The 27,866-nt window shown below is 38.7% G+C and overlaps 1 protein-coding gene across 1 annotated transcript in view; it reads left to right on the top strand.

The window, feature by feature from the left end:
• GRM1 (glutamate metabotropic receptor 1) overlaps positions 1-27,866 on the top strand; it is a 371,895-nt gene that overhangs the window by 304,481 nt on the left and 39,548 nt on the right. Inside the window, exons 4-6 of the mRNA XM_046670628.1 lie at positions 1,465-1,711; positions 6,069-6,237; positions 21,578-21,704. Of these exons, the coding sequence (XP_046526584.1) occupies positions 1,465-1,711; positions 6,069-6,237; positions 21,578-21,704 (543 nt within the window). The remainder of the gene's footprint in view (positions 1-1,464; positions 1,712-6,068; positions 6,238-21,577; positions 21,705-27,866) is intronic.

Here is a 27,866-nt window from a genome sequence, read left to right as displayed (position 1 = left end):
ATGTTTTGTATCTCACTCTTAGGATAGATAGGCGTTTGTCTTTTTCACATTTTCAACTATAGCTGAATAGATTTTCCTTTAAACAGAACTCCTTAGAAATGTCTTATTTCATCTCAAGCTCAACATCAAAGTCAAAATTCCTTACTGTTTCTTCTAAACACTCTAAGCTCTCTAACCTCGTAAAGCCTGCCTGCTACTCTCCAGCTCAGGAAACTTAGTGTCCAGTGACCTATTCAGGGTGGAACAAAGAAGTCAGCCGGCCTCACCTTGTTCTCAACCCCATAAGCGGCTGAACTCACCAAGTTTCCCAGCTTCCAGCACCTTGAGCACGTATCGTGTGGACCCCTCACTGTCAGTTAAGTGGGGAGGGAAAGCCCACCACAGAGAGAAGCAAATTTCTGAACCTAAGTACATGAACCATGCCAGTGGTGTGCTCCAAATTTATTTTGTTTTCCAAATCCATTACCTTTATTTCAGCGAACTCCGTTGGTCCCTGAATTTCTCATCTATATGTAAGTCCTAAAGTTTAGACTACTCATAGGGAGCTCATATCTAATGCAATACTGCTCGTGTGAACTGCTTGGTAATTGGGGAACTTTCGATCATCTGCAACATAGGTAGAAATGGTTGCAGGGTTTTTGAAATCCATAGGTAAAAGCTAAAGGTTAAAATTAAACATGTAATATGACTCTCCCATCAAAAAACATTCTACCTGAGTTTCTAATAATTAGCAAATCTGATTCCAATATTTCTGTAGTGCCGACTATATATTAGAAGAGATTCAGATTACCTAGTTCTTCTTATTCTGGGTTTTTGTGGCCCTAGAGATGATAAAATTAGTGGAATCATCAAAAGAAAATATCAAAGTTTAGATAATGCACAAATTGACTTACTATGGATTATGGATTGTCATAGAGGATATCAAAAATGCTTTTCCAGAAGCCAACCTGGTGGCGTAGTGGTTAAATTCATGCACTCCACTTCGGTGGCTGGAGTTCATGGGTTTGGATCCTGGGTGCAGACCTACACACTGCTCATCAAGCCATGCTGTGGTGGTGGCCCACATGCAAAATAGAGGAAGATGGCACAGATGTTAGCTCAAGGACAAACTTCATCACCAAAAAGAAGCAATACCATGATACAGGGAGACTTTTAGTACGTCTTTGTGAACCAAAAAGGAATAAAAGTTATTTTAATCGTTCCTTAAGGATTTCCTTGCAATATTTGAAAGTTCTTTATTTTCACCTCTATGATATGTTATAAAACCATTATTGAATTTAGAAAATAAAATGGAAGAAACCATTTGCAGACAGAATGCACTGCAGCTAGTGACAAGTACAGAGCTTGAACAGGTACTCTTGGCTTTCCCTTCTTCTGAGAGCCCTGAAAAGTATTTGAGAATTAAACATGCGGGCCTAGACTTTGTTATTGCAACCTTGGTAGTGATCTGTTTTTATGTTACAGGCAATGAAAGCTTAGAAGAAAACTATGTCCAGGACAGTAAGATGGGGTTTGTCATCAACGCCATCTACGCCATGGCGCATGGGCTGCAGAACATGCACCACGCCCTCTGCCCGGGCCATGTGGGCCTCTGCGATGCCATGAAGCCCATCGACGGCAGCAAACTCCTGGACTTCCTCATCAAGTCCACATTCATTGGTGTGTCTGGAGAGGAGGTGTGGTTTGATGAGAAAGGAGATGCTCCTGGAAGGTAAAGCAATCTTTTCCATAAGGACCCTCAATGACCTTGTGATCCTTCCTGAGCCAGCCAGATGGCAACTCTGGCTCCCTTTGGTTCCATGGTTTCTGGGCGTCGTGGAGATAGGTACAACTAGATAGCTAAATGACCCGGCTTATATTAGATGGAAATTATTTTATAAAATGTTGAAAAACTTACTGGTAAACACCCACAATCCTGCATCCTGTCAGTGCCACCTCTACCCAGCTATCACCCTGGCCCTTCCCTCAGAATGGCTGGGACAACCCTGCAAGCCCAAGAACTAAAGAGATTGCTCTTGACCACCAGGACCCTCACTGGCACTGCCAGCATCTTTCTGATTGATTGGTCCCAATTCCACACTGGTTGTGAAATATTTTAATATTACACTTGCTTAAAAAGCTTAATATGTGAAGAAAACCAAGTCCTTCACATATATCCCCTGTTCACAGGCTAATTTATATTCCTGCTAACATATCTCTTGAACAAGAAAGGGAAGAATTTTCTTTCTGGCATTTAGTCTCTATGGCTTCCAAAGAATTAGTCAAGAAGCAAAGGAAAATTAAACCTAACTAATGTGTATGTATATTTTTCCCCAAGTCATTTTACATACAGTCTGTTCTGCAATGCTTGTTTTTATAACACCATTTAGCTCCCATGTAGTTGGTACTAGAGAATGATGTCAGTATAAAAAGTACTTGTGTTCATTCACATGAATTTTCCTAGGCAAGGGATAATCAGAGTAGTGGAATAAGAATTAAAACCTGAAACAGGAAAGAAAAAGGCCCTCGGCTTGGCTGCTGTACCGTGTGCCTGCAATCCTTTTTTTTTGTTTTTTATAAGCCCTGTTATCTTTCAGTATATGATTTTGCAGAATGAGAGATTTTAGGAAAGCATATGTTGTGTTAACATGGAACGGCAAATCCTTTAATCCTCATTGCTATAGGCATGTCATTATCCTCTTTTGCAGATGATAAAACTGAGTATCAGAGAAACTAGAAACTCACCTCAAGTCACGCAGAGACTAACTAGTAGAGGCAGTGCCGTCTGAATCTGCGGCTTAGCTCTTTTGGCCACATCGTGCCGCCTTTTAGCTAATCCTAAAATTAGGCAAACTTATCGGCAACCTTCTTAACGTCATTTCAAAGGTATTTTAAGAGACTATTTGACCCTAAATAATTCACCACATATCTCTTCCTTTCATGTCAACTTAAATTTCTATGTGTAGAGAGTGCCTTGTGGGGCCTCACTGGATTCTCCTTGTTGAAATCCAATAGCTCTAGGAAGGATAAACGATACAAGTAATCGTCAGCAATGAAAACGATGAATTTACCAGATTCATTCCAAGCTGCCAGTTAGGTGGGAGCAGATTTAGACTGAAATGTGAGTGGGATGGATGGAATGATCCAGGGTCTGGGCAAGTGGAAAGCTTCTAGGTGCCCCCAACTTAGGAACTGGTACCAGAGGGAAGAAGTGGGTGTGAGATTCAGAATACTGATTGCTCTCCCTTTTAAACCCCTGGTGTAATCCTGGGTTCCACTGGAGACTAGGCCCTGTAAAGGATCAGAGTTGGAAGGGAAACCTTCCTTCGTGATTCCATAAGATAATGTACATAATGTGCCTAGCACATGGCCAGATGCATTTAGACACTCCATAGATATGAGTTCCAGCCTGTTTTCTCTATTTCTGTTATCCAAAATATAAGCACACAATTTCAGCTTGTTTCTCCTCCATCTTTAATTGCATATTTAAATCATGATCTTCCCCCTGGGTCTCTTTTCGAGGACCATTTCCTCATGCTTGAAATTGGTCAGCTTAATCTGTGTTCAATTTCTGTTTCAACCACCTCCTTCTGCTTCCATCTTTGGTCACACCACCATTCATGTTTTTGATGCCTCTTATAATTATTTTAGTTAATCATCATGCAACATAAACCGAATGCATTGACAGGATGCTGTAAAGTTGTAATTTATAGCATGAGGATATTCCAAAATAAATGCCAACCTGTCAAGAAAGGACTCTGAGGTCAAGAGAAAAGAGCAGTGTTCATTAACACACACAGCACACAGGAAGGCTTCTTCATAGTAAGTCAGTATTTTTCCCTTGGTATCTTTCAGTATTTTTTTTCCTATGGCTTTTGGGACTTTTAAAAAATGTGTTTTCATGCTAAAATATTGTGAATTTTTTAGTTTCTAAATGCTAATGAAGTGTGAACTGATTTTTCCTATTGAAAAGCAAATGAGAAAGTTGAAATAAAAGTCTTAGGAAGCTGATTTTCAGGGAAAAGATATTCTAACGCAAGCATTACACATAAGCCTTCATGGAAAATGTATAAGGAGATTTAATAATGTAATACAGAGTAAAACATAAAAATTAAAAGAAATGAAAAAGGAAACCACTCATACTGAACAGCAGGTTCTATAATCATAATAAGTTTAGTATGGAAAAATATTAGAGGTATAAATTAGTGTCATTGACCAGCAGGATGAGTGTGGGCCATCAGCCCACAGTTAAGACCCACTTGGACATCACTAGAGAGCTACACTGAAGAACATTCTGGCACGTTTTAGCAACAAGGAGAATAAGAACCCTCTTATTAGCCAAAAGTCAGAACAGCAAAGAGATGAAATACGCGCTCCAGGTGCACCGTTCTCGCTTCTCACTCTAAGTAAGTTTTGTTCTCCTGGAAAAGTAAGGGAAAAACTTGCTTTACTCTCTCAGAGTCCCCTTTCCCTTTATGAGACTGCTGTTTGTAGAAACTGCCAGAATCTAGATTTGGAAAAGCCGCTAGCTACCCTGTGGGTGACAGAATGCATTTGCACGTTAAGAACAGGGAGAAAAGTCAATAAAGGACATTTGTTGTTTAGATAAAGAACTGGGCCAGATATAGCCAATGGGTTTCAGATGTCAACTGAGGTCGATTGGTCGGTTCCTGGAGGGCTGGGCTAAGGAGGGTTCCGAGTCCGAATGAGGTTTGGAGAGAAAGAATTCCAGGATGCATTAGGTAGGGGCGTTGAGGGGAGGGGGAAGAGAGCTGAAGAAGGAGAATAAGCATTAGTTCATTGCTATCTATTTCTTTGGGTGAAGCACAAAGAGCAAGAGACCATGCTTTTTATGTTCTAGCGCAGGAGGGTGAGAACTCTGCACAGGTACTGCAGAAAGGAAGGCCACTTTGCAGAGCCAGAAGGGAGAGTCAGACATATGTTTTTGGGAAACTGCCACATAAGTTATAGTTGAGTAAATAACAACATGGAGAGAAGACTGAAGAATGCCAGAGCATTTTCAATGATTGAGAGATAAATGGCTATGCCAATACAAAGATGTTCTCCAGTTTTCCTATTGTAATGGAAATAACCAGAGTATTTTAGGGCACTCTTAGTAATATAAATATGAAGGATATAGTGATATTGCCTTACATATGCATTTGTCCCAATTGTGAAATAGTTTTTTACATGCTTTGTGTTCATAAATCCCCACAAGAACCCCACGAACCATAAAGAGTTTTGTGACATTCCTAAGTAGTTTAATCTACTGTTAAAATGTTAGAAAAGAGATTCAAGCTTACACATTCTGATAAATGCTGTTTTCTTTCCATCACATACAAGAAGGCTCTCCACTGCCCACACTGGGAAATGGTGAAGTCTGACCCCTCAGCACACACTTGGACTGCAGCGAAGATTTCTAAACATAGATTTTCCTGTTGTGTAGCATTATGACATTTGAAATTACTGAGATAACTGACACCAATTATTTGAATTTGAAAATGTTTGTCCTAATCAGGGAAGAGACCAGTTTAAATGTCAACGCTCAAGATGTTAAATTCCCAACATCCTTGTTAATTAAAGATGCATTTCTCAGATTTCTTGCTCTATTAACACCTAACATAAGTTCTAAGGTTGGAAAACTCACATCTTTTAATCCAGTGTAATGAAAATGACAAGTGAATGTGAAAAAGAAAAGTAGAATAAAAGTAATCAAGTTAAGAAATTAATGTTCTCAAGAATTGTTACTCTTTCAAAGAATAACTTAGTGAATAATGATTTGAAGGAGATGATGATCATCTCAGCACACATTGAATTTTTTTTTTGAGAACATGCAGAGAGAAAAGTACAAGAGTAATATATTCTTTAGCAAATATGGGTGATACCCAGAGACTGAAGAATGAAACATACATTTTGGAAAATCAGAGGAAACGTTAGAAATAAACTAAAATATTGACAGGAGCTGGCATTAGGATGCGAGATGCTTCTAGCTTTTATCTCCCTTGTCTCTATTATTATGTATTTGCCAGATTTCTTTGTTTTCTATATCATGTCCACATTCTCCAAGACACACATTGTTTTCTTTGTAGGTACGATATCATGAATCTGCAATACACTGAAGCTAACCGCTACGACTATGTACATGTCGGAACCTGGCATGAAGGGGTGTTGAACATCGATGATTACAAAATCCAAATGAACAAGAGCGGGATGGTCCGGTCTGTGTGCAGTGAGCCTTGCTTAAAGGGTCAGATTAAGGTAAGCCAGTGTCCACGAGGAACCTCCTGCCTGGGGATAAGCAAAGCAAAACGCACTTTTCTCAAACAAGATTGTCCAGAAAGGATGTGCCAGGCTAACAGTTTTTGTTCTTGTGCTTAGCTAAAACTGAAAAGATAAACAAAGATTAGGAAATGGAATAGGCAAGCTATTCGAATATTTAGAATAGTTTTTATTTGAATCGCAATGATGAGCTGGGATCTTAAACACAATGTAGAAAGCAAGGGGAATAATAATTGAATTAAAATTTGAAACAGAAGTAAACAGGGAGACCAAAACCAACGATACTGCTTAGTCATCGTTCTAGTGATTGTTAGAGAAAGCAGAAGCTGAACAATGCTAAATAAGAATATAACTGAAATAAAAGAAGTTGAAATGAGGTAACACAGAAACGCTGCTTATCATTTCTCTTTTCTCCACTAGGTCTTTTGATTTTCCTGAAACTGGTATTTTTCAGCCAAGAGAGAGTCCCCACTTTCTAATTATTCTCAGAAGCTTTTTTGGGGTGGGGATTATGATATCGCTGATACGTAAAGCTAGAGTAAATAAAAATCAAATATTGAGCATTTGGCTGGATAGAATTCTAGTGCTAGGGAGAATTCTCAGAGAAGGAGTGGAAACAGCACTCTCCGTGTCCCATGCTATTTAAAACCTCGCTGGATGTGGCACTAGGAAATGGAGCATTGGGGAGTGACTGTGAACTGGCAAGCGTGTGGATTAAATGACCTTCTAGGCCTTTCCCATCTCTAATTTTCTGTGATTCATCTCTGGGAGCAGACAGGCTGTCACGTAAATGTCCCCCAGCACAGCCCTCTTGCCATGCTGCCTTCTGCTCTGCCGTTCTCAGGATCTGAGGAACCAGCCATGCAGGGGAGATGCCCTGAAACATACACTTAGGGGTCCTTAGGGCAAGAGTCTAGTCCTGTGTGGAAGTGCTGGTGCAGAAGCTGGAAAAGCCTTATCTCCATTGATCAGGGAAGGTCGGTGATCTGGAACCGGCGTCATCTTTTGGCAGCTGAGAAGAGCTGTCTGGGTGGACTCAAGCTCTCAGTAATTCCAGTCACTTTGGGTAAGAAACAAATTTCTCAGGCAACTCACCCTAGTTTTAAATATCTTGTGCCTTCTCTGCAGATGTGATATTAAAAATATTTAATAATTGTCATGACAACTAACCAATCAGGATGCACTCCATTGCAGTGTTATGACAGGATGCTGGAGCCCCCTGCCATGTCCACAGTTAATCCTTGAGTTGTTGGATCAGGGGAAGACTTTGATGAGGAATCCTACATGGATAGGGCACTGTGAGGCCATGGGGAGGCTTGGAGACACCATTCGTTTCCACTCAGTGTGGAAGAATTTCAGTAGCATAAGAATGGCTCCAGCCAAACCAGTGTGTGTAGGCTGTATGTCGGCACTGCTTCTCTCCAAGAATCCATTGCAGATTCTTGTCCAGATGGAATTCTTTCACATGAGGCTGTCTCATGGTATGTAGGAATATATCCTCGGAAACTGAGAGGCCGAAAACTCCTCCCTCACTGTTGCCAAGAGATGCCAGACCACTGGGTTCTGTCTTTGTCATATTTTCTGGATGGTGGGGAAAACCAGGACATCTGAGATCTGAAGTCATATGATAGAGACAGTCCAGAAGCCCTGGGCTCATGCACTTCTGTGACTCAAATGGTTTCACAAGTTCAGCTCAGGCCTCCTTTCCAGCGTGGGTGGTAGCATAGAGTCTATAGTGCAGACAACTGCTGAAACAGTGTATGGAACTACAAAGTTGGGTTTTTCAGAGTACCAAAAAAAAAGAAAACAAGCCTGGCAAGAGAAAAACAGATCGTTTCAAAGATTCACTGCATTCCAGCTCCCTTTCACAATTCCCTTCTGTTTTTCTGATTGCTGGCAGGCCATGAATGGAGGCTCACATACCATGTGTATTTCCATTTGTACATTCCAGAAGAATGGCCTGCCCCCTCCAACAAGTCAGAAGAAAGGCTGCTGCATACATCTCTATGCCTTGATACTGAAGTATTTCTGGCATCACGTTGCATTACACCCGTGCAGTGTTACCGAAAGAGATCACAGAAATCATTGCTGAGCCATTACACAGCACTCAGTATAAATGCAAATCTCTTGGGGTCCACTTTTAGAAGTATCGTGTACCCTGCAGGAGAAAAATATGCCTGTTCTCAATAGCACCTGGAGTGGAGGTGCGGGGGGGATGTTTGTTTGTTTCCCATAAGCACCATATGAGGTACAGAAACAAATGAAATCTGAATCTCATTTACCAAATAATAGCACTTATGTTCTCACACCACCAATTTGCCACCTACCAGGCCCAGGATGCAGAGAGTCAGATCTCTGGGTAGCCACTGCAAAGATGGGAAGGAGGCAGCCTACAAGATGATTGTAGCCTTTCTTTTGTATTTGCTGGGAAACATGACCTTTAGGAAAGGATTATTCATTTTAAATATCAAATGCCATCTGAAATGCTAAAATAATCTTTTGACTTCTTTTATGATAACCCATAGCACTTTCTTATGGTAATTTCCTTTGAAGTAGTTAAAAGTCCAGTTTTCCTATGCTATTGATTTTTAGAAATATAACTATCTTATAAATATAGTATCTTAGGGGGCATAAATTGATTTTAATCATACTGAGAACAAAGGTAAATAAAATCAAACTTTTATTTTTGTGTGTTATGTTAGTCAGGGTTAAGCCAGGAAAAAAAGAACCCATGCCAGGTGGCTTGAGAGAGGGAATTTAATATAAGAAATTGGTTATAAAAGTAAGAGGGCACCAAGGCAACTCAGAGATGAGCAACAGCAGGAATCAGTCCCACCCCCGGGCTAGAGGGACACAAGGAGAAGTCACAGCTACTACCTGAGATGCCCCCTAAAGTGACTTCTCCTTTCCCCTTCTCTTCAGTCTCCCCTTGGGTCCTTCCATTTTGCTGACCCCATCCAGAAGACATTGGCAAAAAAGCAATGTAGTTTGCAGGTACTTAGCTCAGGTTCCTCTGAAACCATAAAGCTAAGCAAGGCTTAAGTGCTTGCATTATTGGGAGATACCATCCCAGAGAAGCAGGAGTGAAGGCAAAGGGAAGGGAGATATGGGGCTTGGAAAAACACCCCCACCGTGGCGATGCATCATTGAGCAGGAGACTGCTTCACTGAGCACAGCCTCACAGAGATTTCTGGACAGATCTATCAGACTATTTAAACCTATGCCGTGCTATTTTTTGCTTCCTGTAGTCAAAGTTTGCTCATAGGAAGTAACATCACCTGACCCTTTTAGGCAGCTGCTCGGGAAGCCACAGTCCATGTCCCGTTACGTGACCCTTCTTCAGATTTACAAACAGTGAGGGGAACAAAAGAGTCTCTGGATCCCATGCAGTCTGATCTGGGCTCCTGCTGTGCGGGGTACGGTGGAGGTAGTTCTGGAACGCAGTGCCTACTCCACGGGAGAGAGACAGCTGGAGATGCCAGAAGATGAAGCAACAGTGATAGGATGAGGCGGGGGTTCCAGAACTCTCCAAGGGCCAGTGGCCAAGGGCCTAAAAGAGAGGTTAGGTAAAGAGAATCTGAGGCAGCACATAAAATGTAGACAAGGGATCTGTAAGCAGACACAAGGACCTGGCATGTGGTGCGTTGGTCTCCCACACCAAGCCTGCTGCCATTTTCAGTGGTGTGGTGAGGGGCAGGAAAGAGGTGAGAAGGGCTGGGGAGGTGAAGGAGGGGAAAGTGAAAGGAAGGAGAAGGGAGGCACTAGAGATCAGGGACTAACATTTATCAGGCATCTTCTTGTACAAGTACAATAATAGATGCTTAACGGACATCATTTTAACTAATTCCTTGAAACAACTCTTTTAAAGCAGGTACTATTGTCCCCATTTCATAGACGAGGAACCTGAGGCCCAGAGGAGTTGAGTCACTTGCCCCAAGCTTTCTCAGCTAGAAAGTGCCAAAGCTGGGCTTGGAGCCAACCCAAGGCTCTTATCATCCCACAGCCACATGTTGTTCAACTACCGTTCATTATATGAACTGACATGTTTTCTACAAATGCAAATTTCAGTTGCCAGGCCTTATTTTCTCAACAGTCCACAAAAAGATTATAAATAGAAATCCACTTTAAAATGCCAAGGGAACAGATCTGGAGTTAAGGAAGCAGTATTTGTGAAGGAGGGTGAGAGAGTTGGATAGAGACAAGGAAACCGGCAAAGAAGTCGAGGAAAGAATCCTGTGGATTGCGTTGCTGGCCTTTAGTCTTTTTTTCCCCCCTTTTCTCTTTTCTATTTTTTCTTCCCTTAAGTTCTTCTTTGGATTTTTTTACTCCAAGATGATAGTTTTGGGGCTGGGAGGTCAGGCATGCAGCATGGAGAAGATCACTAATTCCTCCTATTCTCCCCCGACCAGTCAAGACATAATTCTGGAGAAATTAGGTGAACATGGACTATATCATGAAGTTTCCTCATTTACATGTGCAATATTGTCATATAGTAAAATACACCCTATGTATGTATAGAAAAGCCCAGTTATATATGTATCACACAAACTATGGACTTTGGAATTGGGTTAACTAATTTCCATTCATGAGGTAAGACTGATTTCATTCTAGTTGCTGGCGTCTTCTATTGGAAAGATGAAGGTTCAGTTTCAAAAGGCATTAGAAGTATGGACCTCAGAAACTTGCTTAACTTAAACTGCCAGACAGCCCCTTGTGCAGCTTCAGCTTCTTACATCACTCTGAGTTTTCCCTCCCGTTGGGTGAGCAAAGAGGCCAAACAACAGATTTGTTGATTGTCAAAGTCAAAGGGACATGATCATTTCACTATGATCTAACATATCTCCAAAGATGGAAGGAAGCTAAGAAAATCTATTTTAAAAGATCATTTACATTGGCCTGTAATTGGAACTTGAAGTGTCCCTAGATTTAACAATGCCGTAAGAATTATTGGGTAGTGCTGCTAGGGGAGTTTGTCTCTGCTTTTTTTTTTTTTTTTTTTTTAATGTTGGTAGGTAAATTTACTTGAGAGAAGTTACCAATGTAGAAAACTTACGATTTCTAGTAATATCTTTCACCTAAAAATACAATTGCTAATAATCTGGAAGACTGGATATTCATTCTTCACCCAAATTGTCAAGGAATTAGTACTGCCCTACCTTTCCTAACGATAAGAAAAAGAATGTGATAAGGATAAATTTGATATTCTAGAACATATACTTATCTGCTGTCAATTCCTCCTGTTACTTTATGAAGAAATAGCTACAGGAAATAGATGTGTCTTGGGTCCGTGCTATTCAGTAGCAAAGTTGAGAAGAAAACATAGGCGCATCATAATGTTTCTACTCCAGTTTACAACACGCCTGCCAATATCACAATTAAATGCTCTCAGGGAGAAAAACAACTTCAGTAATGTGATAGAATATGAAACATTGTATAACGTGAAATCAGATAGATGAACTTTGAAAAATGTTATCATTCCATGTATTTTGTGATGATGGAAACATTGCAAAGTTTTCATTAAAATATAAATTAACTAAAGACATGCTATAACACCATTTCCTGGTCTATTTACCACCAGAGAAGACGTTACTCCTTTGATCTCAGTGCTTGTGATTAGGGTTGGGGAAACGAGAGACACTAACAGGACCGGGAAACGGGGGTGGGAAGAGCATATATGATGCATCCCCTTCCACTCTTCTCACTCTCACATTGAACCTGAGTAGCTCACCCACTGCTTTTATTCCAGGTCACATTGTGGGTCATGCTGGACAGATCATTTTATACTCAATTTTCCATCTGCAATTGTTCCAAGTTCAGAGTTCAAATTGTGTCACGTTGTAGCTGTATTTATTTATACTTCTAGCTATTTCTGTTTTTATACCCTGGGCCATAGAATTTGGGAATAGTTTCATTCTCCTCCAGTGCACGTGCTTCAAAATGCTTGAGTATGTTCCATTCCCTCCGTGACTGTATGGGGAGGAATTTTGTCTTCAATTTGGAGGCAAGAGAATTGGTTTAGACTGAAATCTACCTCAAGCAAATATTCCCATGATGCAAACGATCATCATCTGATCGCTCTGATCACATATGTGGATTGCAAGCGTTTGTCATGGCCTGTCCCCACCACCCAGCCCATCCAGCCCCATCTGGCTGGAGCTTTATGAGATTTTTGAAAAGTTATTTCATGCCTAATAACTATGGATTATCTTTGAATAATTCCCACATCTGTAAGGAGTATTTTTATTCTTGTTCAACTTTCTCCTTATTTTCTCATAATTTTGATCTAGTTAATACTTTCCTCCTTTTTTCTCATTTTGAAACAGAAAGGGAAACATTAGCAAGTAGTACACTGATCACCCATGTATCTACTAACTGCATTAAACAATTATAAATCTTTCACTGTATTTTCTCTCCCTCCCTGCCCCTCTCTCTCTCTCTCCTATTGGCTCCCTGAACCATTTGAAAGTGAGGTACAAATATCACAACACTTCCTACCTTAGTACTTCAGCTTATGTTTTCAAAGAATAAGACAGCTCTCACATAGCCATAAGACCAGCTAGGAAAGTTAGTCATAACATCATCAACTACAAGTGTCCCATACACCTGGGCTTTCTCTTGTCACGAACCAAAACAAACTACCCATTTAAATTGTTCATAGTTAATGTAACCATTTTGGCCACCAGTAAAACAATGATATAGTTCTTCCATTATGTAATATTTTCTAAATCCCACAGCCGGATGGCAGATTCTGAATATAAATTGTCCACAGGAATATAAAAAACTCTTATCTGAGAAGTCTGTGATTAGATGATGATGTGATCTGCCCCAGCTACTAAAAATATACTGGCTACAATTTTTAAAAAATTGAAAGCAAAATATTCCTTTTTGTATCTTACGGTAGATGTGAAAACATGAAATTACTGCCGTCACCTAAGCTTCAGAACCAGCCTCTCTGCCACTTTCGGGGACAGATCCTGACAGAAGCTGCTCTAAAGCATGTGATATTTGGCCGAGCAGGAGCACAGCACGGCTACCACGTCTTGGAAGTGGCAGTGGCAGAAACAGGGCCCATTTGCTTTTGTAATTAAACATTTATTGAAATATACACACAGAAAAATAGAAGAGGAAGTATGAACACACAGGGTACTCTACCGCCGGGTCTCTGCTCTGGCTCTTAGAGGCATCTGCTTAGAACACTCTTTCATGAGACATATTCAGGGCTGACTCCTTTTCCCTCTCTCAAGTCTTTGCTCACATGGCAATGTCTTAGTGAAGACTTATCCGGCCGCCATCGGCAAGGCTGCACCTCCCCATTCCTGCTGCCTCCCTATCCGGGAGGACTAGAATGAGGCGAGTGACTAGGACATAGATTTTAAGGAGGCATTCACTCTCAAGGCTGGGAAGTGTAGGGTGGCTACTTGCACAACCCCGAGGGTAAGTATCTCTTTAAATTTGGTCCCTGGGTGCTACACTTGCCTTTCCTTGGTCCCTGCCCTGCACCCTATTCCTCTTTCTTGCTTTAGTTTTCTCAAAGCCCTTCTGTAGAATAACGGCTTCTCAAGGATGACGATAGTATCTTTTTGTTCTAGCCTTGACATAGTGCCTGGCACATTGTAGGCACTTTAAATGCATATTGTGAATGAATGAATGGATGAATGAATGAATGAGTGAATGAATGAAAAATTGAATGTATATGCTTTCCATAGCATTTCATTCCTCCTACTGGCAGTATACTTAACACATATGTTAGATTTTGAGCTCCTTAACCTCAATGATCAGGTCTTTTCATTAGTTTATCCCCATATATAACACCATGGCTGACACAGTGGGCCACACAACAAAGGTTGATTAATTGAATATATGTTTGCCAACCTCTGAGATATAATTTTGGTTCTGAACATAACATGTCATTGCCCTGGCAGCCGTTGTTATACTAGGAAGAGCCTAGATTTGGGGAATAATGTGCCTGAGATTTGCACAAGGTACTGAGCCCTTCTGCAGTTGTTTCCTCATCTGAGAAATGTACATAATTAACTCCACCCTTGGAGCGATCGTGAAGGTTAGTGTAATTCTGGACACAGCGCCTAGCACATAGCCCCTTCAATGTATGTCCATCCCTGTGATCATTTTATATTCCTACAGCATTTTTATTACATCTTCTGTGTAATAAATTAGAATGTAGAGATTTCCCTAAAATGATATTTTTATGTAGTTCTGATAAGGCTATCTTCAATTTCCCCATCTTTTTTATTCTCTTTGAATTCCTTATTTCCATTTCCTCTGTTTATATCATATTCTATATTATTTTCTTCTTTTCTTCAATCTACATTGTTGTTGTTAGTGCCATTGCGTCGATTCTGACTTCTGGTGACCCTGTATACAGCAGAACGGACCCCTGCTTGGTCTCTTTGCTGCATCCTCTCACCTTCCGGCACTGTATCCAATAATGCTCCATTGCCATTCACAGGGTTTTCATGGCCAATTTTTTGGAGGTGGGCAGCCAGGTCCTTCTTCCTAGTCTGTCTAGTCTGGAAGCTCCGCTGAAGCCTGTCCACCCTGGGTGACCCTGCTGGTATTTGAAATACTGACGGCATAGCTGTCAGCACCACAACAACATGCGGCCACCCACAGTAGGACAACTGATGAGTGGGTGGTGTGGCTCCCTGACTGGGAAACGAGCCCAGGCCATGACAATGAGAGCACTGAATCTTAACTGACATATCACATCCATCTACAGTCATGCGTTGCTTAACGATGGGGCTGCGTTCTGAGAAATGTGTAATTAGATGATTTCATCATTATGTGAACATCATAGAGGGTACTTACACAAACCTAGAGGGTATAGCCTACTACACACCTAGGCTATATGCTACTAGTCTTATGGGACCACTGTTGTAAATGTGGTTTGTTGTTGACCAAAATGTGGTTATGCAGCACATGACGTATATTATTGAGTAATTAATATGTGCCAAGAACTAAGCTAGCACTGTGAATGCAAAGAAAACTTAAACATGGCCCCTTCTTTTGAGGAACTCAGTGTGGCTGGAGAAAAACATATCAGCAATTAGAGTTGATTGTTGTCAAGCTCTCATACAGGTCTTTGTGGGGACACAAGTGGCAAGGCTAGCTCTTCTCTCTTGCAGCTGCCTCTCCTATGGTCCTAATTAGGGCAGACTCAACTTCTTGATTCCATTTAGTCTTTCAGGCATTTCCCTTCTGAAGGAAATTTTCTCTGTTTCCTTCGATTCATAGTTACTTTTCCTTCATTATATTCTCTTGATGCTGTTTATTTTCTTTCATCTTTTTTATAAATAAAACTTTAATTTAAAACTCCATTTCAAGTTACTTCAGAAACCTAGTTATAAAGTGAACGCTTGATTGCCTGTGGCATAAATACTTTAAGACTCGGACAGCGTATATGTGACTGAGTCAGCATTGTGCGTAGCAGTGGGTCACCTGGTCTCCCTGACAATAAACATAGCACCACATAATCAGGATGTGAAAGAATCAAGACGGGCCCCATGGCTTTAGTAAGCCTGGTTCTTCAAGGGCAGTTTCAGTGAATATCAAAACTTTCATCATGGCCCAGAGCTATCATAAAAGTGTTTTATTGTGACAAAAATGAAAAAAAATACTTTATGCAGTTATTGAGTGTATACTTTATGCAAAAGAAATACCAGTGAGTATGACAAATATAAAACTAATAAAAATATTCATGATGTTTTAGGGATTAGAACATAAATTAGAGAAAAATGACCTAGGAATTATAAAGAAACTGTATCTGAATGAAACATGTCTACCATATACATGTGAAACAGTTAGAGGACAAAAGCTAACTGTAGTAATAAAATACCAACTATATTTTAATTCCTAGAGAATTCCAAATAAGGTCATGTTTCAAAGGGCTTACTGTCCCATAAATACTTTCTGGAGCTTGTGATGTTGTGTCTGATCTTGAAAGTAGTAACATATAGATGGATGAAGGAAAGATGACATTCTAAATGGAAGGTAATGATCATTCTTTTATTAAAATAGATTTATTTACTATACTTTCCATATTAGAGCCATGGATTCAAACAGGACTCTCTCTCACTCTCTTTACTCTCCCTAAAGTCTATTCTCCATATAGCAGCCAGAATAATCCTTGTAAAGAGCAAGCTAGTTGAAAAATAAATTCAAAGATGTACCTACTCTATTTGAAACCTCCCTCCACAGTAAATAAACAAACAAACAGTAATGTGAATATCAATGAGGACATAAGCAGGGTTTGGCGGAGGCTGTCCCCGCTTGTTTGGCAGACTTATGTAAGAATTTGATAGCAGGCAAAGTTACGTACAGAAACAAGGTCCAGGGACTGAGTGGATGCCTGATGACGAGCTTATATTTCAAAGGTATTGGAAGAGGGAGGCACCAGAGTTCCTTGAGGGGCCTATTTATATTTTTGAAAAAGATTCAATTCAACACTCATTCATTGGCCATCTACTGTGTGTTCTTGGTACATTTCTGTACCTTAATGACTATGATTTGAAAACAATAAACATACGGCTTGGTCTCTTCTCTTGAGGAACCCAGAGGCCATTCAGATGATCTTGGCAGTTGTGTGCCTATTACTCTGGAGTGAGAAGAAATTAAAGGCATATTTTATGATTAGGAGACAAGGACCAGAATTCAGGTGTAAAGTGACAAAATTTGAGTCTGGAGTGGTGGCTGAGAGATAGAAAAGACAAATCCCATATTATAGACATCGCGGGCAAAAGCACACGCGTTATGGCTGAATAAAGAAGGAGTAATAAACAATAACTTCAATTAGCAGTTCCATTTTTCGTTATTTATTAATGGTATAAGCTAATCACTTAGTCACTTATTTATTCATTCATTCAAAAGCTAATTTTAAATATTTTCCATGTACCAGTTACTCAAAGAATCTACCTTCACCAGTAATCCTGCATTAATAAATGTGTTTTACATTATCATCTTTTGATTTTCTCTAATTAGCAGTATTAATTTTATAGTGAGAGAAATTTAATTAATTAATATTTAAGTTGTATTAATTTTATAGTGCGAGGAAAAGATAAAGCTGATATCTGAAGAAAGATATCGTATTTTGTGATAGCTCTTACTGTCCTTCTTATACTACTTAAAATAAGAAAGTAGTTTTCATTTATTAGTTCAATTTTTTCTCATATCACTCAGAAAAATCGATCATTTGGAATGGAAATGTCCCAAGCTTATTCTGAGGATTGGTGTGAATTTTTTCAAAAAGACTTAATTTGATTTTACCTTCTAAATAAAAAGAAGAAAAAGAAAACCATTTACATTTTCTGAAAATATACTGTCAGTTGATATTTTTTGTGTAATTCTAAAAGAGTGGTATAAATTTCAACCTGATCTGTGAGAAGATAATTTCATTTTCACAAAGGATAGTGCTTGTATGATTTCCAGGTACGACATATTTCTAGTTTAATTTCTGACTCGGTCTATGAGAACATTTGATGTTTCGTGTGGTAGGAAGGGACTTGCCTCCAGCCGTGAGGGAGGAACAGTGTAGACGTGGCCTTCTGCTGTAAACAACTAGAAAACTTGATGCAACATATGAAACAACTGTGTTCAGATTTTGGAAAACAGTGCATGACCTTGATTCCAGGGAAGTGAAGGGAAACAAACAAGGTGAACCCTCAACTCATTCAGGCTTTCTTCCTGTGGGCAATTTCCTGATGGTTGTTCAGCGAGAAGGAACACAGACAGCACTTGGCGATCTCGCTAATTTAAGAAGACAGAAATCAGAGTTTAGGAAGGCCACGGCAGCTAGAATTTGTCTTGCAGAGTAAGAGAGAGGTAGAATCTATGCGGAAAAATATCCCAGAAGTTAGCATATGAGTTCCCTTGAGTATTTGACTGGGTACCTATCTGCACATGAGTAGGGCAGAATTCAAGAAGCCCGGGTAAAGAGCAATTACTGGAGAGCTGGATTCCCAAAGTTCACATCAGGCCAGGAGTTGTCCCAGTTTCCTCAAGTCAGAGTGGAGGTACTTTGTTGAATACACAAGGAATTAAGCAGAGATCTCAGAGGTGTTACACCTTAGTAATGAGGCTAAACTATTGCCAGAAGAGAGACTATTCTAGACTTGCCCTCAAAGATTAAAAACAAGGTTCAAACTGAGCCACGAGTAACTTAGCTGCCGACCAAAACAAAGGCCAATACTTCTTTAAGAAAAAAAAGCCAACACTCTACACCTTATGAACACAATGGCCGGCATCTGGTCACAATTTTCTAGATATGCCACAAAGTGAGAAGAGGTGACACATTATTAGAAGGAAAATAAAGCAGTAGAAATAGTCCCAGAAATTACACTGATGATGGAATTAGCAAAGATATTAAAATACCTACTATAAGTACATAGTAAAGGATTTAGAAGAAAACATGAATGCCATAAGATAAATAGAAATATAAAAAAATAACAAAATGGAACTTATACAATTAAAAATAAAATATTTAAGAAATAATATGTTAGTGGATGGGATTAACAGGATATTAGACATTATAGAAGTAAAGATCAGTGAACTTGAAAACATAGCAATAGAAAATAGCCAAATGAGAGAGAGGAAAAAACAACTTTAGAAATGAACAGACTCTCAGGGACTTGCAGCATGCTATCAGGAAGTAGACCACAAGTGCAGTTAGAGACACAAAAGGACAGGAGAGAGAGACAGGCCAGAAAAAAAAACCGTTTTGAGAAATAATGACTGAAAATTTTTCAGGTGTAATTAAAATGTAAACCCAAATCCATGAAGCCCAACAAATCCCAAAGAAGATGAATGTAAAGAAGACATTATGTTGTCACAAATGGCCAGATTTCATCATTTTTTATGGCTGAGTAGTATTCCATTGTGTATATACACCACATCTTCTTTATCCATTCGTCCCTTGATGGGCACCTAGGTTGCTTCCAAGTCTTGGCTATTGTGAATAATGCTGCAGTGAACATAGGGGTGCATGTATCTTTATGCCTTTGCATTTTCAACTTCTTTGGATAAATACCCAGCAGTGGGATAGCTGGACGGACCTTGAGGGTATTATGCTAAGTGAAATAGGTCAGAGGGAGAAAGTCAAATACCATATAACCTCACTCATAAGTAGAAGATAAAAACAATGACAAACAAACACATAGCAATGGAGATTGGATTGGTCGTTACCATAGGGGAAAGGGGAAAGTGGGGGGGAAGGGGGAGATTAGGCTCACATGTGAGGGGATGGACTATAATTAGTTTTTGGGTGGTGAACATGATGTAATCTACACAGAATTGGAAATATATTATGATGTACATCTGAAAGCTATGTAATGTTATAATCCAATGTTAGTACAATAAAATAAATTTAAAAAAGAAAGAAAACATTACAGAGGCTAGCCTGGCAGCATAGTGGTTAAGTTCACATGCTCTGCTTTTGTGGCCCAGGATTTGCAGGTTCAGATCCTGGGCATGGACCTACAAACTGCCCATCAAGCCATGCTGTGGTGGCATCCCACATACAAAATAGAGGAAGATGGGTACAGATGTTAGCTCAGGGCCGATCTTCCTCACCAAAACAAAAAAAGAAGACATTATAATTAAATTGCTAAAACGAATGATAAAAAGAAAAATCTTGCTATCAGCCACAGTAAAAAGCTCTGTTACATACAGAGGAACAAAGTGAAAATTAGAGCAGACTTCTCATCAGAAACTACATGTGAGGCAAGAAAGGAATGACATCTTTAAAGTATTGAAAGAAAAATCAATTTCGACCTAGAATTCTATTCCCAAGGACAATGGAATGGCATGAAGTGCTGAGTGTAAGAAAAAAACTGTCAACTTAAACTTCCATACCAAGTGAAAATATCTTTTCAAAAATTCAGTCAAAATAAAGACTTTTCAAACAAATAAAAGCTGAAAGAAGTCATAATTCTCAGATCAGCACTACGGTAAATGTTAAAGAAAGTTCTTCAGGCAGAAGAAAATTATACCACATAGAAATTTGGGTCTATACAAAGAAAATAAAAGCACCAGAAAATATAAATATGTGGGCAAACATAAAATATAATATGATTTTCTTATTTCAAAAATTTATTTTAAAGATTATTTAAGGCAAAAATAATAATTCATTGTGTGGGGGGGTCATAAAATATGAGTAAGTAAAATGTGTTCAGACAATAACCCAAAGGATGGGAGGAGGAGATGAAAGAGTATTGCTGTAGGAGTCTTACATCATGCACGACGTTGTGTAACATTATTTGAATGTAGACTCTGGTAAGCTAATGGCACACATTGTCAACTCTACAGCAATTGCTAAAGCAAAACAAAGAGGTTTATTTAGCTAGTATGCCACTACTGGGGATAAAATGGAATCCTAGAAAGTTCACATTAATTCAAAAGAAGGCAGAATAACAGGAAAAAGGAAACAAAAAACAGATGGGACAGATAGAAAAAAATAAAGAGGTGATTGACTCATATCCAACCACACCAATAATTATAATAAATGTAAATGTACCAAACACTTCAAGAAAAGGCAGAAATTGTCAGACTGGAGATGAAAGCAAGATCTAATTATGTGCTGTTTACAAGAAACTCACTTTAAAGGCAGTGTGTTTTGATGTTTACTTTTGTATTGTGTAAGTGAAATAGTGCTTGCCAAACACATTGAAAATGGGAGAAAGTTTAAACTGCTCAGATAATAAGCAATTCTTCAGTAATTTTGGACTAGTAATTTTTCTTCCAACAATTTGTGTGATTTTTGGAATTCACAAGAGCAAGTCACAAGGGAAAAAACAGGATTATTTCTTAGCCATCATTCTGTTTTCAGATACATAAAGTTGCTCAGACTTTCACAACTACAACAAAAATTTCACAATTCTTCAGTTTTTATGAATTATAAGGTTTTGTTACATAGGAACTTTTGTGATTAAACATTACTTGCTCTTTCAGAAAAGAAAAACTTATTTTTACTTTTCTGAGAATAATTAATACATATTAATATAAATAAGGATAAAATTCAACTGTTTCATTTTTTAACTCTACAAAAAATAATGTAGCCAATTCCCTTTATAGAAGAAATTATTATTGAAAAGTCTCCAGATCCAGCATGGAATGAATTGAAATTCACATCTGAACTTTAAGGTCATCAGGTATATTCCAATCCACGTACTTAAGGTTCCTTGCCATATAGAGTTTTTTGAAAAGTTACTCTTTTTCTTTTTATCGTAACATGAAATCACGTCCTCATCTGAAACAGAAGACTTTCTGGAGACATCATCTTTAAGGCATATGAAACATCCCTGTGTTACAGGTCATCCGGAAAGGAGAAGTGAGTTGCTGCTGGATTTGTACGGGCTGCAAAGAGAATGAATACGTGCAAGATGAGTTCACCTGCAAAGCCTGTGACTTGGGGTGGTGGCCCAACACAGATCTAACAGGTAGGAGCTCCCTCACTTGTAAACACTGTCACCAACTATTGACCTTTCCAGTGTGGCCAGTGTGTAAGATGTGAGCAATTAGCTCATGTCTTTTTCAATATTTATTTTCGGTGTGAACTTTTTAATGCTCGTGTCAAAGAGTACACAGAAACTCCTTATAAGCTTTCCATGATCTATATTGAAAGGAAAGTTCATTTAAATCTAAATAAAAGTGTATCAAAAGAGTATTCTAGTATACCAGTTGTCTTCTGTTTTTCAGTTTTAAAATTTTATTTGAACATATTTCTAGTCACTTTAATTTATAAGGTGACATACATTTATTATAATTTATTATAATGTATATTTATTATATATATTATATAATATATATTATATATAATAATATATATTTATTATAATATATATTACATTATTTATTCATTTCTTGAACATCTATGTATGAGCCACTATTGCAGGCCCCAAAGGTACAAAGATAAATGGAACACAGCCTCCAATTTTGTTGTGCTGAAAATCTACCTGGGAAGAAACATGGAAAAAAATATACAACATAAAATAGTTATTAATATAATAGAAACATTTATAAAATGTTGTAAAATTTGTTAGGAAGACAAGGAGATGAAAAAAATTCCAGACAGAGTACAGAACGTAAGAAATGTGAAAGCATATAAAGCATATAGTACATTTGGGGAAAATCGTGGAACAACTATATGATGTTGGTTGGCAAACACTAGGGCCTAGCAGAGAAGTGCTCAGAAATGAGTCTGGATGAGTACACTGGAAGTGGATGGTAAAAAGCATCTGCACGACCTTTTCCTAAGAGTTTGTATTTTGACTTTCAGCAGAGGAGAACCATTGAAGGATTTAAAGTGGTGAATAAACATCATGATGTCTGTGTCTCAGAAAGATGCCCCTGGCAGCAATATGGATGAGGGTAATGAGACTAGACTATAGAAAGATGCTAGGGAGCCATTGCACTGGTCCAAATGAGTAATTTCGAAGAGTGTGGACTAGGGCAGCTGCAGCAGAAATGGAGAGGAAGAAATGATTGCAAGAATGATTTACTAGTAAAATCAATGGGACTCATATGGATGGATTACATGAGTTTGTAAGTTTCCTAAAAGGCACCTTTCAGATATATGAGTTTTGTTTTCCACAGACCGTGGTTCAAGCTAACACAAGAGAGGTGTTTCACAAACACTTTTCAGAAATTTTAATAGTAATAGAGCCTTAGAGACTTTGTCATCTGAGTAACCTAATTCCTCCTTTGGGAAAGAGAAAGCTGACACCTAGAGAGGCAGACTTGTGTGCCCAAGGTCATGAAATTATTTAGAAACAGAACCTCACTCACTGACTCCTGATCCTACACCTCCCTGGTGTTGTTGAAAATCATTAGAGAGGGTAATGTTCTTGATGGTTATTTACTTTTTGACTTATGCCCAAATTAGAGTATAAAACGAAGACATTGTGTATCTTATTCAAAGCACACCAAAAGTGGCTGGGTGAGTAGAACCAGGTCACATAGTTAAAATTATACCTGTTAAGTGAGAGTACCTTGTAAAATGGTTAATCCTGTTAGAAAAAAATTAGTCTGAGTATCAGAAAGCTTTTAGAAATCACCTAGTACAAAGGCATTTTTGTAAAGAAAATGAAATTAGATCAGAATAGTTTTGAGGGTACAAAGTGTATCTCACTCATCTTTTTATTCTTTAGCTGAAAATTGGTTTTCAACTTTAATGTGCCTAAAAGTTACCCAGGAATTACCCACCTATGGAGATTCCCACAGCCTAGTTCTGAGACTCATCCTTCGAGAAACATTGCTCTCTGGCTCATAGCCTGGTGCCTTGAACTACCTAATAAATGTTAAATTAGCTACCTAATAAATGTTGTTCTATCAAGAGAATTAGAAAGAAGAAGGGACCCACTGAAGTTCCTCCAGGTCAATGCAGCTGGTTAATAGAGAAGCTACTACGAGAATCCAGGGGTTCTGTAGCTGGGTCTAATGCTCTCTCACTATGCCATTTATCTCATGGCTGCATGCAATGGACTGGCATGGAGAAGCTTTTCCAACCTCTTTTTTGGACACAAGCCTCCTCTTGCACTCATGTGTGTCTCTCTTCACATCTTTATCCTCCTTCATAGTGTGTGCTTCCTGCTGGGCTTTTTATCTTGAGTAAGAAGGTCCCCTTTGATCACCCACTGTGTTTGGGGACTGAAGTGGACTTACTCGTCAGTCCTCTCTGCTATTTGACTGAGATCACAGCTGACTAGGAAGAGGTTCTCTCTCAGGTTCATCTGAGAAATCAGAAGTCCTGGCTTTGAGTTACAAGAGTTCTCTTGTCTACGTTTTTTTGAGGCTTCCCCAAACTTTTCTTACTGCTCCATTTTCACCTTAATTTGAGCTTATCTCTTACATGAAAAAGAACTTCCATTCTATCTTAAAACATTAAAATACAAAAACTTTCTTAAAAGATCTAGTGTGTTATAGTAATGGAATTCAAAGTCATATATTTCATTCCCCAGAGATCTTCCATTGTGGGTAGGTTGTCTGCCCACTGCCAAATGATCACCTCCATTGATTAGGGCTCTTTGACTTAGTAAAGAATAAAAAATATCCTCCTTGACTGTAAGTAGATGAATGGTAATGCAATCATCTTTCTAAAGAATTTAGTCTACTATCACCCATCATATATGTAAAAGTCACTTTGACATTCAAATGAGTTGAGCCAAGCAACAACTCAAACTGCCTTTATCCAATAACAACAGGCAAGTGGCTTCTTTTGGATCATATATCCAAGTTATTTTGCGAATCTTACGTTCAGGGTCTTGCAGAATATACCTCTCTCATACTAATTTCTACTTGGTTTTAATGACACCTATTGTTTCTCCCTCCCTTTGAGTCTTATACATGAAGAGAAAATGAGATTTCATTTGCCACTTACTTGATGCCGTGTCAGGCTCAGAGCGAGGGCGCAGTACACGGCAATGTGCTGTTGGTTGTTACCATGGTAGCAGTAGTTGTGAAAAGAGAAAACCCACAGGCTCAGAGTACCAAAAATCAGCAGAAATGCTCAGAGGTGTAAATGCATTGCCTTTAAGTAGGTGTTTTGTTTTCATGGGTGGATTTTTTTTTGCAGTGAATTTTTAGTTAAAATAAGAAATTATTCTTTGGGAAATTATTCTTTGGTGTTTTTTACTGAAGGTAGAGTTTGTTACAGTATGCTTAAAATCATTTTATGGGATAGCTACTTTCCATATATGCTCCAAAGACTATAATATTAATGAATAAAAACATGTTTATAAGTGAGTTTTTATTTTCATTAGAATATGCTGGGTTTTGGCTATGAAGAAAAATTGGTATATTTCTTAGAAGAAGTGCTTTATGAAGCTGTTAATAACTTTCTTATATTTTCTTTTTGGGAAAATGCATATTTTAATTCAGCATTAAAATTCACACTTTATTTCTTATGATGCATAAAGAGGGATCTCTTTTGCTGTGATACACAAGTTGACAGTAGTTTAACAATTCATGGACCAATTATATGAAATCCAATGCTACTTGCTGCTTTTAAAAAGTCAATTAGTATAAAAGGATTCCTCAGAAAGCCAGACTACCGTCAATTTTATCATTAAAAAATACAAAGAGGGGCCAGCCCGGTGGCACAGCGGTTATGTTTGCACGTTCTACTTCAGTGGCCCAGGGTTCATTGGTTTGGATCCCGGGTGTGGACCTATGCACCTCTTATAAAGCCATGCTGTAGCAGGCATCTCACATATAAAATAGAGGCAGATGGGCACAGATCTTAGCTCAGGGGCAATCTTCCTCAGCAAAAAAGAGGAGGATTGGCAGCAGATGTTAGCGCAGGGCTAATCTTCCTCAAAAAAAAAAAAAGAAAGAAAGAAAAAGAAAAAATAGGAAATGCTGAGTTATAGAAATTAACTAATTTCAACTATTTTTCTCCATCCTTACAGTTGCTGTGACCTCTCATATTATGTACTCATTTATCTAATTTTATATGAAATACTACCACCTCCTTTGTGCCAGGCATGTTTTTGAGAAACTGGGGAGATGTAGGTGAATGAAACAAGGTTTACATCCTGGGGGAAGTGCTTCATACGAAACTAGACATGTAAACAGTCAATTACAATATAAGTCATATAGCAGGAGTATGTGCAAAATATTGTATGAACACAGAGGAAAAAAGCAATTATTTCTCCCTGGGAAGAGAAAAGCCTTCACAAAGAAAGGAATATTTGAGTTGAACATTGAATAATATATAGAATTTCACCATGTAGGTAATTAATATTAATGTAATAACATTAAAGAAAGCATTTCAATGAAGTCTTATGTAATCATGAAGTATTATTGTAAATGTCATTAAGTGTCCCAGGACACTTTGGGTAGAATAATTGTGGCCCTTGATTTCTTGATCATATTAAATTTTCTTAATAAAAAAGAAGTTCTATATTAATCCTATCCGCCTCCAATGCATTTGGATCTTACACGTGAGTCAATATTTGGTTCAAAAATTAGGAGTAACCCCTGGTCCTCAGATCAGAGTTATTACCACTTCTCTTGGATTTTGCTCAGTAATTTGTAATCCACTTGAAGGAAACTGACTTGTCTGGTGGTTCTGGGTTCTCTGGGGTAGCTCTAACTGGGGACACTGCCAGGTCCTTAAGTTCTCAGGGCTTTAGATAAGGTACGCACAACTCCCAGAAAGCCTTCTCCTTCTGGCTGCTGGGGGTCAGGTAGGTTCCAGACACTCTTCACCACTGGTTCAAGGTAGCCCCCTCTCTTCCAGTCTTGGGGTACCAATCACACCTGGTGGTTGGACAACTCTTCTCCCTAAACCTCAAAACAGGACAAAAAATGCATTACATTACATATATGAACAATATAGATATTATAGCTATTTCTTCAAGATATTAAATCTAGTGCTTCTCAAATTTAGGATGTTGAAAAAAACGAAAGAAGAAAGGAAAGGAAAGAAGAAAAAGGAAAATAAAAAAAAACCTTTTATGAAGCTTATTCAAAACGTAAATGAACCGTCCCAATCCCCAGGGCATTCTGTTCTGGGTGGTCCTGGGTGGGCGTTGAAAAGCCTGGTTTCCACACAGGGAAACGAATCTAGGATCTTCACAAGAGATAAGCGATCATAGTGAAGTTGTAGGTGTCTTGTTTCAGGATGTTGTTATGACAAACTGCTACTGTTACAACACAAGAATACTCATATCCCCCTCTAGCATGAGGATGTTTTTCTTCATTTGTGTGTAGTACACCATGTAGGATGGACTTAATTTACAGCTAGTCTTGGAAGACTCTATGATTATCTATGGAGATGCCCGAGTATCTGTCTTTGACTCTTGGCTACATTAAGGGGATTGAAATTTATGATGCGCAGTTTGAAGTTTGAAACTTCACTGGTGAAAACCAAAGCCGGTTTGTTTACTGATGGATTTCACCTGGCATATTTTATTAGACAGACTGATTTGGCTATACGGCTTGAGGTTGATAAAAAAATCTTCACTAGGAACTTCTGCCTTGAGCTGCCTTAAAGCCAATGTTCATGGTGCAGATTTTGGTAGCTCAATCCACAGGTGAGGTATGCCCTTGTGGGAATAAGGATCCTAGAGAGCTTGCACCTGGATATCTCTTGGTCCCTTGGTGCTTACGTTTCTACTACACGTTTTGCCTTTAAGTAAAAGCATTATATGAGTACATTCTGTGAGCCTTCTGAATCCTTTCATATATCCGAACTCGTGCAATCTTTGCATATTCGAAGAGTACCATTACTGGAAAAGTTAGTGTAACATACCTAATGATAGCTTCATATACGTGAATTATCGAGTTGGAGTAATTTGTCTCTAGTAAAACCTAGGCTTAGGCAAGTACTTATTATTAGTAAGGAGTAAGGAGAACATTAAAGACAAACTCAGATTTGTATAGCTTTAAATTAGTAAAGAAGAAAGTATGAATAAGCAAGAGTATACAAAAGAGAGTATGATATATACAAGAATCTTCTTAAGACCATCCTGTATAGAAGACCATTGTGTAGTCATCAGTCTGCTCCAAGGGTCTTGGGTTAACAGTCAACTTCCATGGATTTTCAGCTTCTGCAGGCTCTCTGCAGAACCTCAGTTTAAAATGACTAAGGGGTGCAA

Source organism: Equus quagga, chromosome 8 (genome assembly GCF_021613505.1).
Source record: "Equus quagga isolate Etosha38 chromosome 8, UCLA_HA_Equagga_1.0, whole genome shotgun sequence".
Lineage (NCBI taxonomy): Eukaryota > Metazoa > Chordata > Mammalia > Perissodactyla > Equidae > Equus > Equus quagga.
Note: the sequence above shows the minus strand (reverse complement) of the source record. Positions and strands in the feature narration are given on the sequence as shown.